At 34.4% G+C, this 14,536-nt stretch overlaps 2 protein-coding genes across 3 annotated transcripts in view; one reads left to right on the top strand and one right to left on the bottom strand.

Annotated features, from left to right (window-relative positions):
- LOC123683762 (tyrosine-protein kinase Btk29A) overlaps positions 1-14,536 on the bottom strand; it is a 63,566-nt gene that overhangs the window by 42,122 nt on the left and 6,908 nt on the right. For both annotated transcript variants that reach the window (XM_045622643.1, XM_045622644.1), the window contains exon 2: positions 802-1,006. In XM_045622643.1, coding sequence (XP_045478599.1) covers positions 802-1,006 — 205 coding nt within the window. The remainder of the gene's footprint in view (positions 1-801; positions 1,007-14,536) is intronic.
- Positions 7,235-14,240, top strand: LOC123683763 (UDP-glycosyltransferase UGT5-like). The gene is made up of 5 exons (XM_045622647.1): positions 7,235-7,505; positions 8,575-8,976; positions 10,492-10,884; positions 13,569-13,788; positions 13,857-14,240. Exons 1-5 carry the CDS (start codon positions 7,268-7,270, stop codon positions 14,146-14,148), a joined length of 1,545 nt encoding a protein of 514 aa, XP_045478603.1. The 5' UTR covers positions 7,235-7,267; the 3' UTR covers positions 14,149-14,240.

Genomic DNA, 14,536 nt, shown 5'->3' with positions numbered 1-14,536 from the left:
GGACCAAGAAGATAATATTAGTCTGGGTCTTATGATAAAATTGAAATTGTTCAGAAATGGTGTACACACGGCAATCAACGTGTTAAAATACAATTTGTGATATCAATAAACTCGAACTGAACGAAAATGACAAGATGAAAAACAACAAATTCGACATTTCAGTGATAACAAAAAATATATTCGAACTTTAAAGAACCGACGATTAAATAATTAAATGCATAAGATAAGAAACACTGCAAATTTTACATAAAGCTTCATTACATCATCATATTCCAGATCCAATAAAAAGAGATTTATAAAATAAAAAAGCTATTCAGAACATATTCTGACTAAACCCTTTAACATCACCAACAAGTTTGTTGAGTAAACGAGATTGTCCTGAACTATAAAAGTTAGGACTTTGCGGTAAAAATGTGGTATTTAGTAGTTACCTACGTTTGAAATTCCATGATTCTATGCTGGGTTCATTGAAAGTCATTGATTGATAACATAAGTTTTGAATTTCGTGATTCTGTTCAGTGTTGGAGATATGAATTTTTCAAAATTTGATTTCTTAATTTAAGCCATATAGCGAATGATTTTTGTACAAAATCATGCGATATAGTTTCCAAAAGATTTTGTATAACGGATGGACGGATTGTTTCAAATCTATCTTTGGATAATATACCTTCCAAAAAAAAAAACTAATTTTTTTTCTTGAACAATTCCTTAGTGTGAATTAGTTGTGAATGATATGTTAAAACATAAGTAACAAAATATGAATAATTCTTTCATTCATTCACTTATATCAATTATGCCCACCTTGCCTCAAAGCCAATATCCAATCTACTCTATCTTCATCTTTGAAGGCCAAAAGATACAGGGTGTAGTCATTATCCGATTGATATCCTATCTGAAAGGCAAAAAGTTCCCCTTTGCAGCCAATCTCCTCTGGGTTCACCACCACCAGTGCTGCTTCGATAGAATGCACTTGTTGCAACTCCACACGGCCTCTTTCTTTTCTTTTCTGAAAAATAAGAAATAATGAATATCAAAATAGTATAAAACCATCTTGAAGGAATTGTTAACGATCAAAAACTCATTACATAAAGACATTGAATTGAGAGCATTGCTAAAACTTATCCCAACAAACCTATGTAGACACAATATGATTATATTAAATCATCAATAATATTTATTCTTCATGATTTTTTCAATTTTGTACCTTCACTCTCAGTTCTCGGAATTTTTCGAGCTGGTAGATTGAAAGAGATATAGCAACTTATTTTAATATACTTTCATATATTGTTTCCCGAACATCTAAGCACTGGAGTAATTTTAATTTAATTCTTAAATCCAATGTCCCTCAACAAAAATTATAATAATTTCTGGAGTATCAAATTTTTTTAACGAATAATTTCAGTTCGCAAATTCTTTCTTTGAGATTTATCAGTTTGTTTATCATTAATCCACTGAGACAATACACCACGAGTTATAAAAATAAGAATATAAATAAACAGAGAGTATCGATTTGGAAGATCTACACACTTACTGTAAATAAATGAGAGATGATATGGCACTCACATATCTACACGATATCGGCAAATAAGTGCAAGTCACAATCAAAATTACACAAATTCGTCAACCGGTCGCGAGAATAGCACCCCATTCAATATAATGACAAACTGCAAAAGGACCATAGCAAGACACCACCCCGCAATGTTGCCAAATCGTTTCCTCAGCCTCACCAACTTCATTCTGCACAAAATTCGTATCTTAAAAAAATAAAATTCTGATTTTGGTAGAGAAACCAATTTATATTTCATTGCTCTATTCATAATCAAGAAAAGCACTGACATCAAGAGCTTTTGTGTACTTGTTCAGATTCGTATTCGTGTAATTTTTTACGAAATTTTGCATGTAGACTTTTACTTCGATACACTTAATATGTCTTCTCAACGCAGTCTGTGACATACAAATTTTTGAACTTTGAATGATGAGGTATTTAGACACAACGTCATTATCCTTTTTTTCATTTCAGGTAATGAAAAACTATAATCATAGAGTAATAAACATAGATAGAGGAAGTATACGCAATTTTAACATGTCCCCAACATGGTTAGATTACGTTGTCGGATTGTGATATATTTTCAAATCCACAATTTTACTATATCATTATGAATGTATATTATATTGAATGAAATATATTTATTTGAGTGATTCCCGATGAAATATGCAAATTTGAATATTTGGAATACGATATTTTTCCTAATTGTCGAATTTATAATAAACGGAATATTTAATATTTTTTGTATTTACCTGCTGAAATCCAAGGTTTGGCAACTTTTGCTCTCCTAGTGTCATTGTCGTTTGGCGCGCTTGAAGTTTGTTTTCTGAATTTCTTATATATTTAAGTATTTATTTCAATATATTTTGAGTTAATATGAAACGTTGATTCACTATGGGACATAAGATGTGCGTTCTTGGTGGAGAAACTTGCGATTGAATGAAATATCGTATCACTGATATGTTTTCATTTCCGCATGCTTCATGTCAAATTTGATAGTTCATATTGGGGACTCTATTTATGTTTATTACTCTGAGACTATAATAAATGCATGCGTAAAAGGCATTTATTTGTTTCTCATTTGTAAACGTCAGTTTCCAAAAACACAATATTAATCAAGAAAGTTTATTTTATCAAGTCACTAACTTGTAAAACTGACAGTTAACTTGCAAAATTTTTACAAGTTAGTAGTATTATTTACATTAGAAAATTTTGTTTTATCGTCATATAACGTATTTTCCTATATCTTCTACATCATTCATGTTTAAGGAGAGAATTTCGTCACATCGACAACATCCAAAAATCCCAAATATTGTTACAATTTTCGCCAGCAACCACTGGTCATCAGAAGCATGTAAAAGAAATTGTTCAGCCTCTTCTTTGCTTAATACATTGGCCTTTTTAGGCGTATAACGCTCATTTTTTCGTTTCAGAAACGCTATTATCTTTTGAAATCTGCAAATGACAACTAAACGTCATATTTTTCAATGAATTTTTTAAGGAAAACAAACCTGCGAACAGGGGCATTTTCTTTCATTTCCAAGCAGCTTTTCAGCATAGACCATTTTGCCCATAAAGTATTAGGGCTGAATCTAGCTGATAGTTGATTCAAGTAGACCAACAAAACATCTTCAGTTACCCCAATCACACTATTTTTGTTTTGCCACTTTTTGAAGTCGTCGTATTCTCGCTCGTACCTTGAAGCTGATTTTGCAGGTAATAAACTTGAAGCTACACTACTGGCAGCCTCAATAATTTCTTTTTATTTTATTTTGGTACATTCATTCCCGCTTTCGCCAAAACAAATGTAAAGAAAAATAAACAGACATGTTCATGGCAACGCTTCCATAGACTTATATAAATATATGTCTATGATAGCTTACGACATTTGAGACAAATTATTGAGATTTTTTTGGAATTTATCTAACCTTTTTACAAATGAGAAACAAATAAAATATAAAACAATACACGCAAGGTAACGGGTTTTACTGGCTCAAGGAGGTAACTGACTCGCCTGCGGCTCGTCAATTATATCCTCCATTCGCCAGTAAAAACCCTCTTACCTTGCTAGTAATGTTATATACTATTTTCATGAATTAGAAAACAAGGTAGACCGTTTCCAAAAGATATTCTATAGTTCAGGGGGTTGACATCAGAAAAACCTGATTTTTCGCTGTGTAGAAGCTGCATGGCAGAATTTTAGTGTCAAAACACAAAAATTCAGTAAAGATTACAAAAAAATTATAGCCCGCTGTTCTCCTGGGAGTAGGGCGCTCAAAACCATGTGGATCGACAATTCTGATGAAATATGCAGTGATGTGTGACAAACATCAACATTAATTACCAATATCATATGATCGCTCCTAAATTCGAGTTTCCTTTTTCTCCGGAAAAAATCGAAGATTCGGCAACATGGCGGAACGCGCCGTGCGCAAAACTTCGACGTCGCGACGGCGTTGGCACCACTTTTTCGTTCAATTCAAACCCTCTGTGAGGTCCGCGAGGGTGTACAGAAGGAGGGTTGCGTTTTTACATCCCCTATTTTCAAGGGCATTAGATGGACCGTCATAAAATGGATTACTTCGATGAGGGGCTGGATTGAGAAAATAACCATGGGTCGGCATTTATCGAACGAATATTCGCTACAATACGAGGGTGCATTTATTTGGTTAGGGTAACATTCAAATTTCGAATAGTACATGTCGCATTTTCAATGAGTGGAGTTCGCTTTGATCCTAACATGTCTAAAGATTCATCTGTATCTGATATTAACTAAAATTTTTTTTTAAAGCTAATGTTGACATATTTGTATACAGGGTGTTTCAAATTAAGTCGGCACCATTGCTAACTCCGTTATTATTGATGCTACGATGTCGGTTAAATGAGCAAACTAGTAGCATTTTTAGTGGTCTTCTCGATGCCGAAAACAAACAAAAAATTGACAGTCGCGTTGTCATAATATTTCATGAAATGATATTTTTTTTCAATGGGACACCCTTTATTTTTTCATGCATTTCGATTCGTAATAACATTCTCAACAACAAAGCTCATATCATCTTTCTTCCTAAAGTGGAAAATAAGACATAAGTTGTATTAATAGGAAACATTTATAACAAACTGATTTGATAAAGCGCTATAAAATATCGAGTAAATGGTCAAAAACACCGGCTTCTTGTTTGAGCCCTTCTATTGACACTATTGATTCACAAAATGAATGCGGCTATAGGAATGGCTTTAAGATGGAAATTATCGTTTTGTCTATTAATATCAAATAGTTTAGTGGTGTCGATTGAGTGGTGCTACATGATGATCACGGGTTTCACGAGTTCACATCCCAGCGCACTTTTTTTCTTTTCACTATCTCATTTTGCTATTAGTAACAAAATATTGTCATTCGTTTAAGTACAAAAAATGGTTGTTTGGACAATCATGAGGTTTATTCGCCAAAACATATAAATTTTTTGTACTAGTGAAAGAAAGAAATATTTCAAAATAAGTCGCTCATTTTCCAATTTAGGAAGAAAGGTGATATGAGCGTTGTTGTTGAGAATGTTATTACGAATCGAAATGCATGAAAAGATATAGGGTGTTCCATTGAAAAAAATATCATTTCATGAAATATTATGACAACGCGACATTCAATTTTTTTTTTCAGCATCGAGAAGACCACTAAAAATGCTACTAGTTGGCCCATTTAACCGACATCGTAGCATAAATAATAACGGAGTTAGCAATGGTGTCGAATTAATTTGAAACACCCTTTATACTCTTTTGAGTAGATGAAGTATCACTTTAATGGCAAAGGTAGATAAAGTAACACTTTAACAACAAGGGTAGATAATAGCATAGAATAAGGAATATTCCTTATACTATGATAATAGTTATGATAGTTTCCTAACAAGTGCGGAAAGTGGTACTTTCCCGCACTGTTGTTGATCGGGTTCATTCCAAATGCACACCATGTATTTTATCTTTTAATTAGATTAGCAAAATTTATTATCCAACTACTTTTTTTTTCTACCAAATAATAGAATTAGCCCGATATTAGCGTTTGATTGAGTCATCAATGAATCGTCTCATTTTGAACACCCAGTGAAGTTCTCAATGATTATTATCAAAAATTCAATACTTATCTCGTTTCTTCTAATATACACTGTCAAAATCTAATTCAAATGAATCGATTCATTTCGAAGTTATTAGGTTTTTCAAAATACCCTCCAATTAATGAAAAATTGAAATATCTCAATAACTGCAAGTTTTAAGCATATGAAACGAGAAACCTACGAATCTGAAACACGCTTTACATGGAAAATCATTCGCTTAGTTGCCAACCTTGAAAAAACTTCATCAATGTACTATAAATACCTACAATTCATATCTACCAAATTGAATAATCTATTACTTGAATTGTTATTTTTATCTAAAAACGTGAGATGAAAGTCTGGAGCTCAGAATGAATAGTCAAGTATAGAGCACAACTCAGCAGTTTAATTCATCTCATATTTATTTCATGTAAGACAATGATTTGGCAGAAATTCTTCCACAAAATTATCGTAATAATCGTATTTTTCCACAATAAAATGAGGATCTGAAAATTTTTGAAACAAAATCATTTGGAAAAAGGGCTCAATTGCACACAGAATAGTTATTTATAATACAGGTTCAGAAGGCATTGATATTTTTTCACGAGTTCAAACGAGCGAGTTTCTTATTCAAAGAGTGGTAGAATGAGCCTTCTGTACGAGTAGAATACATTATTTTCTCCAAATCACTGAATGTTTATGGAAATTTATGGAATATTTCCATAAATATAGTTATGAATGTATATTATATTAAATGAAATATATTTATTTGAGTGATTCCCGATTAAATTAAATTTGAATATTTGGAATCCGATATTTTTCCTTATTGACGAATTTATAATAAACAGAATATTTATTATTTACTGTATCTACCTGCTGAAATCCAAGGTTTGGCAACTTTCGCTTTCCTAGTGTCATCGGTTGTTCCACGTCGTTTGGCGCGCTTGAAGTTTATTTTCTGAATTTCTGATATATTTAGATATTTATTTCAATATATTTTAACTTAACATAAAACGTTGATCCCCTATGGGACATAATAAGTGCGTTCTTTGTGGAGAAACTCGCGATTTGAGTGAAATATCGTATCACTGATATGTTTTAATTCCGCGCGCTTCATGTCAAATTTTATAGTTCATGTTGCGGACAAAATTTGCTTACTGCAATTGACATATGCTCCCTCTATCTATGTTCATTACTCTGAGCCGAGTACCACCATATAATAATAAAATATAACAAAGAAATCTGAAGGAATCCGAGATATTCCGAGATATTCTCGCACGATTTTGTTCTACAAGATGTGTCAAAGTATTGGCCTCAGAATTAAAAAAATCCATTTTTCGTAAAAGCCTTCGCAAAGTAGTTCTTCTCTACACTCATTTGCGTGTGGAAAGTTAAAGTTCCCTTTCCAAACGGCATGCAGATACATACTGTATTCTATTATTTTCCATTGTTATGTAAAGAAAATCATTGAATAAGTTAATAGCAAAATTGATCGTCAAATAATCGCAATAACAATCTATACCATGAATCAGTTGTCCTGTACTAGTATCTGGCGTAGATAAACTTGAGATAAAGCAGCTCAACTAAATGATAAATTCGTATGGTGTCAACACTTCATCGTCATACCTGTGAAACAACGATGGGCTTGAAATCAACCCTATTTATTCTGTTTGTGTTTATTGTGGCCCATGAAACAAATGGAGCCAATATTTTATCTCTTTTTCATACCCCTAGCAAGAGTCACTCGATATTGGGGTTGAAACTAGCAGAAGGTTTGGTGAAAAAAGGACATCATGTCACATTCGTCAGTCCCTTCAAATTTGATCCTATGGAAAACTTGACCCTCGTCAATTTGAAAGCTGTTCTCGAACATAAAGGTAAGTTTTATTCAATTATCATTTCGAATTATACGAGGGAACATTTTTTCGGTCGAAATAAGATCTAAACGTTATGTTCTTGAGGAATCAAGCTACAATTCAAAAAAATAATTGTTAAAATGGGCAAAAGATTCAAGAGAAAATAAACTACAATTTTTGTCCTAGCAACAAGTTTCGTTGAGATTTTATTCCTTCACCTAATTTTTCCGGTATGTGTAATTCGTTCTGTTTTAAAATATTAAGATCACATTTGTAACATAGGTTAGGTTTTAAGGTTTACATCATCCAGTATGTCGAGTAATGTGAGAATCTACAGGGAGATATATTTTCAAGAGTTAGTTCTTTTCCCCCCTTATAATAAGTTTTCAATACGCCACCCGCTAGAGGCTCTGAAATATGAAATGTTTCGTTTATAAACTTGTTTTGTCTCTTGCAATTTTTACGCATCTGTGAATGTCATCGAGAAAAGTAAAAAATTTTTTAGTGATTCGAAACATTTGACATTATTTGAAAGTCGTTTAGTGTTCAGTTTTTAAAGACATACAAGGGAATTCGCAATACTATTGATAAATCATTCCTATAAATGACTTATCAGTGGTCCCTGCCTTATACACCTTCCACACCTCCGTAGTTGTGGATAGTATTGCTCAACATGTCACCATAGTGAAGTGATAATACTTTTTTACAACTTTCCAAGAACATTCGGTTACTTATTATATATTTTATTATATTTATTTTATTTTGAAAATAATACATCCTACAGGCCATAAAGCCGAATTACAGGTGTACATAATTGAACTATCTTATAAAAGTATACTGTCGAGGTCAACTTGCAATAATAGACAATTCCGGCGATCCCCAATCTACTTGTAAATTTTTTAAATCATCCGCAAAAAGTAATTTTTGAGAACAAAAAACATCCGAAATGTCATTGATCAACAAGAGAAATAACAGTGGTCCTAAATTAGAACCCTGTGGTACGCCCGAGGTCGAAACAAATGAAAACGACCTTACTGTCACTCCCTCATATTCTACAAATAGTCCAACTAATCACAAATTTTATTTCCAGAAAAATCGGATAAAGAGATGACAAAGCCGGGTGGACCTTCCATCTTTTCCATGGTCCAAAACTTCCTACAATCTACCTCAACTGTGAACGAACTCTTTTGGAACGATCCAAACATCCAAAAGGTGATCAAAGAGAAGCCGAAATATGATTTGGTGATAGTCTTAAGTTTCCTCCACGATGCTATGCTAGGCATTGGTCATCATCTAGGAGCACCCACCATAGTATTCAATCTTGTTGGCTCGTCCAGTTTTTGGAATCAGTATGTGGCTAATCCCACCATGGTGTATTCCAGGAATCCGTTGATCAATGTGCCAACCGACAAATTCTGGGGAAGACTATCCACAGTATTTGGGAATATGGCGATGGGCTATATGTCTTATCAAACTAATATATTGAACCAAGGTATCAGTATATCCAAAAATGAGTAATAAATATTGTTGTACAACTTTGCTTCCTCCGTTTTGCAATAGATGGCTCTAGCGGTAAGTGGTAGCCGAAATAAATAGATCGTAGATGTCATACAATAAGCTTAGGTAATGTATAAGTCGATTTGTGTCTGCATCATTAAGTTATTCCCGATTAAACATGTCAGCGTACGAACCAAATTCTCGTCATTTGCAGGAGGTTTTAATTTTCTGCTTTAATATGAAGAAATCTGCTGCTGAGGCTCATCGAATGCTCTCAAATAGCTAAGGTAAGGCCGCTATTAGTAAAAGAACGTGCCGAGAGTGGTATCAACGCTTCAAGAACGGTGATTTTGACGTCCGAAGATCAGCATGGTGGTGAAAGAGAGAAGATTTTCGAAGATGCAGAATTGGAGGCATTTCTTGACCAAGACTCGTATCAAACGGAACAAGAGTTGGCAGGATCTTTGGGAATGAAGCAACAAGCCATTTCAAAACGCCTGAAAGTCGTGGGAATTATTGAGAAACAATAAAATTGGGTGCCTTACGAGTTGAAGCCGAGAGATATTGAACGGCGTTTGTTTGCTTGTGAACAGCTGCTTGCATGTCAAAGACGGAAGGGTTTTCTGCAACGCATTGTGATTGGAGACGAAAAACGGATTCATTACGATAATCCCAAGCGCAGAAGATCATGAGAATATTAAGTTTGAAGTTATCATATCTCATTTAAATTAATTTGAAGATTAATTGATAAGAGTAATTTTTACTCCACGATTTCGTGCCAATATCCCGGCCATGCTTCCACGTGGACGGCTAAACCGAATATTCACGGTTCCAACGTCATGTTCAGTATTTGGTGGGACCAGCTCGGCATAGTGTATTATGAGTTGTTGAAACCGAATGAAACAATCACTGGCGATCGTTATCGAACGCAATTAATGCGTTTAAACCGAACATTGAAAGACAAACGGCCGCAATACAACGAGAGGCATGATAAAGTGATTTTACAAGATGACAATGCTCGACCCTATGTTGTGAAAGTGGTCAAGACATTCTTAGAAACGTTGAAATGGGAAGTCCTACCACACCCGCCGTATTCTCCAGACTTTACTCCCTCCGACAAGCACTTCCGGTCTTATGAAGAAATAAAAAATTGGATCGATTCGTGGATCGCTTAAAAAGATGACCAGATTTTTCAACGCAGGATTCGTACTCTGCCCGAAAGATGGATGAAAGTAGTGGCCAACGATGGACAATACTTTGGATCATAAATGTATAACCAGTATTTTACAATGACGCCTCGAATTTCGGAAAAAAACCGCGGAAGCAAAGTTGTACGCTTGTGTATGAAAGCAAATGCTTTTACACTTACCTTTTTAACCTAATCCTTTTTTTTATTAATATGGCTCATTGTATTGAACATGCTCCCTCTAATTCTGAGCATCGAATTTGGGCACCCTGTAACGTATCTATGTTTTTCATCCATCACCAACATATTTTTTTCGAATTCCAGGCTTGCTAGATAAGTACCTACCAAACTCTCCCCAAATATATGATCTACAACGAAACGTATCTGTGGTACTTGCAAATTCTCACGTGAGCATCGAACCTGCAAGACCTTACGTACCGAACATGATTCAAATTGGTGGTTTCCACGTCCAAAACACCAAACCTTTACCGGACGAGTTCAGAACATTTTTAGACGGCGCCGAGAAGGGGGCCATTCTTTTCTCCCTTGGAAGCAACATCAAGGTGGGAATGTTGGGAGAGGAGCGAATCAAAGGAATGCTCAAGGTATTGGGAGAAGTTTCACCTATGAGAGTCATTTTCAAAACGGAGATGCAACACGAGAACGTACCAAAAAATATCATGGTTAAATCATGGGTGCCACAAGCTGATATATTGGGTGAGTAGAGCGGATGAAATAAGTACAGGGTGGGCAAATTTCGATGTTGTAGCACTACAACTTTTAAACCAGAGGAGATAGACAAAATCTGATACCCCATTCTCGGTCTCTTTTTCTGAGAAACTAACAAGGGTAGTATTCATTTTTGGCCACCTTCTTTTGTTTTCGAGTTATAAGCGAAAATTGGAAAAATGGCGATATCGAAAAACATTTATATCTCCGCTAATACTGATGACAGAGCTCTGAAATTTGAACATTATACAGGCATTTTTTTACGTTGAATCCAGTGGCGTGCTCGTATTTTCAAAAGGTTTTTTAATTACAAAGATATGACCCAAAGTTATGTTTTTTCAAATGGGAACACCAGATTTCTGTGCCATTTTTTGAAGGCTTAATTTTTCCTGATTTGAAAAATATATAACATCGTATGATTCGTATCAATATAAATAATAGAAAATGGTCAAAAACCTTTTTTCACCTAAGAGTCTGAATATTTCTATGGTTTCAACTGTTGATGAGCACAGAAAAATTGAGCATTCTATAACAAGAGCAGTGTCCTTCCGTCAATCTGATTATTTCTATGCTTTTTACTAATTTCTACAAAATTCAAATCAAGATTTATTTTTTTTAAATAGTTTCGAAAATATAAATGAACTCGGAAAAAATTTTCTAGGTAGCTTGAACACAGTTCCAAATATTCATCTATTGAATTCGGTGCGAAATAAGAGAAGAGGTGTCGACTGTGCATTGTGCAATTGTTGTCATTATTAGGTTAAATATTATTTCTTGTTTGTTCCCTTCGTAATTAAATTGTTGAGTTCAATCATATAAGCGTTGTTTCATATGTTATTTAAAATGGATTGGTACTTGTGAGTAATCTTTCAGAAGACCTATGTAAATAATCTTCTGATACATCCATCTCAATACAACTCTTTCAATTGAAACATTCGATCTTGTGAATCCAAATCAATTTTTAGATGAACAATTTATAAAACATATCTAGATTCGAATTTTGTAGAAATTAGTAAAAAACATAGAAAAAATCAGATTGACGGGAGGACACTGCTCTTGTTATAGAAAGCTCAATTTTTCTGTGATCATCAACAATTGAAACCATAGAAATATTCAGACTCTCTCTGAAAAAAGGTTTTTGACCATTTTCTATTATTTATATTGATACGAATCAAACGATGTTATATATTTTTGAAATCAGGAAAAATTAAGCTTTAAAAAAATGGCACAGAAATCTAGTGTTCCCATTTGAAAAAACATAACTTTGGGTCATAGCTTTGTAATTAAAAAACCTTTTGAAAATAAAGCACGCCACTGGATTCTACGTAAAAAAGTGCCTGTATAATGTTCAAATTTCAGAGCTCTGTCATCAGTATTAGCGGAGATATAAATGTTTTTCGATATCGCCATTTTTCCAATTTTCGTTTATAACACGAAAACAAAAGAGGGTGGTCAAAAATGAATACTACCCTTGTTAGTTTCTCAGAAAAAAAGACCGAGAATGGGGTATCAGATTTTGTCTATCTCCTCTGGTTTAAAAGTTGTAGTGCTAAAACATCGAAATTTGCCCACCCTCTACTGCGGGTTCTCAGTGGTCTCCAGAAACTGAATTTTTTAAGACTAAACTAGTTTTAAATTATTAAACACCTCCTTTATCTCCATGTAAATTTTTGGAGTTAAAATTGGAATCATATCCTTCCTTGAGTCGAGTAGAGTTTTTTGCAATATGACAGTCCGCCAATTCCTAACTTAAGAATTAGATGGTGTATACGTTTCCACATCTCTAGTATTGTAATTTGATGATAGCTTTGGAATGAAGAACATTAAGATTTTAAGGAGGCTCCGTTTCACTGTGACTTAATGGTCTATTGAGCCTCCCATCAGAGTTATTCTCTCCATAACGTGATCTACAGCTCGCCTTCCAGTTCCAGAGTTCTAATAAACCCCAGTATCTGAGATGGCTTCAAGGAGGCTAATCTCCACTCCTAAAATTTTCTTGTCCAAAACAGATTTTGCGTTGGCTAGTGATAGCGAAGCATTACATCACCAGGTGATCCGGAGTTTCTTTCTCCTCCCCATAGAATCTGCACTCGTAATTTTCTGCTAGATCCATTCTCATGAGGTGTTTCCTAAAGCAACAATGCCCTGTGAGGAATCCAGTGAGGAGGTGTAGTATATTCTTGCTAAGATCCAGATACTGCTTGGATCTCGCAGCAGTATATGGATCGTAGCAAGAATATACTACACCTCCTCACGAGCATTGTTGCCTTGGGAAACACCTCATGAGAATGGGTCCAGCAGAAAATGACGAGTGCAGATTCTGGGGGGAAGAGGAAGAAACTCCGGATCACCTGGTGAAGGAAAGCCTCGCCATCACTAGCCAACGCAAAATCTGCTTTGGAGAAGAAAAAATGGTATTAAGACATTTTTGAACAAATGATCGTTCGCTGATGTATGGATGAGATGAATCCTTGAAGTTGCATTGCTGTCTTGCACATAACCAAGTTAGATGTAAGTAACTAACGTCTTGAAAAGTTGACATCATCCCAATCTATGCAGAGGTGATACTGTAAACCTCATTTTTCGATTTGGAAATAAATCTCTTGATACCAATCAGTAATTTTAGGACTGGATCGTCTGATATTGATAATGTATATTATTATTTATTTCAGCTCATCCTAACCTAAAACTCTTCATTACTCATGGAGGTCTTGGAGGAGTCACAGAGAGTGTTTATCATGGAGTGCCACTTTTAGGAATACCATTTTTCGGTGATCAGATATCGAACTTGGATACGGCTGAAGAATCAGGTTATGGACTAGTAATGAAACTAGAGAAAATTACTGAAGAATTCTTCCGAGAAAAGATCAGCGAAATATTAAATAATCCTAAGTAAGTATATCAGCAAGAGACGTTGAAATATGAACACCCTGCATTTTCTGATTAACATTTTTCTTCAGATATACCCAAAATGTGAAACGAAGATCTGCTCTTATAAAGGAGCCACTAGTGAAACAAATGGATGTCGCAATATTTTGGATAGAACACGTGATCAAATTCGGTGGTGGTAGTCATCTGAAGAATGATGGAGCCGATTTGAGCTGGTATCAATTGTACATGGTGGATATTTATATATTCTGTACAATTGTTTTAATTTTACTAGCAGTCATCAATATTTACCTCGTTAAATTTATTTTGAAAACTGTAAGGAGGCTACTTGGTAAAAGCGCTCCAAAAAAGAAAGAGGAGTAAGTGAAAGAGTCTTACATCCTAGGGTGTTGATTAAAAGCTGTGAATCTTTTATTATTGTAACTTATTAACGAAATAATTATTTTATATAATAATTGGTTTTTTATTTGAAACTAAGAGACCCAGCAGTCTTCCTCGTGCCAGAAATTCAGCTTCCTTTTTGTAGACACAGTTAATTTCGAAAATATGAAATGTTCAATTAAATATCTTCTGAAAGCGTTATAATGCCCTATTATCACCAATGAAAAAATTTGAACTCGATTATTTCGAAAATGGTACATTCTATGAAAAAAATTCAAGAGACTTTTTTTAGCGAAGCACTGTTGATTTCAGAAGGGAAATATTTTTTTCCAAAAAGAAGTGGTGTAGATTTTCAATAAGAAAAGGATCA

This window comes from Harmonia axyridis, chromosome 7 (assembly GCF_914767665.1).
Source record: "Harmonia axyridis chromosome 7, icHarAxyr1.1, whole genome shotgun sequence".
Lineage (NCBI taxonomy): Eukaryota > Metazoa > Arthropoda > Insecta > Coleoptera > Coccinellidae > Harmonia > Harmonia axyridis.
The sequence above is the reverse complement of the archived record's forward strand: the minus strand, read 5'-3'. Positions and strand labels throughout refer to the sequence as shown.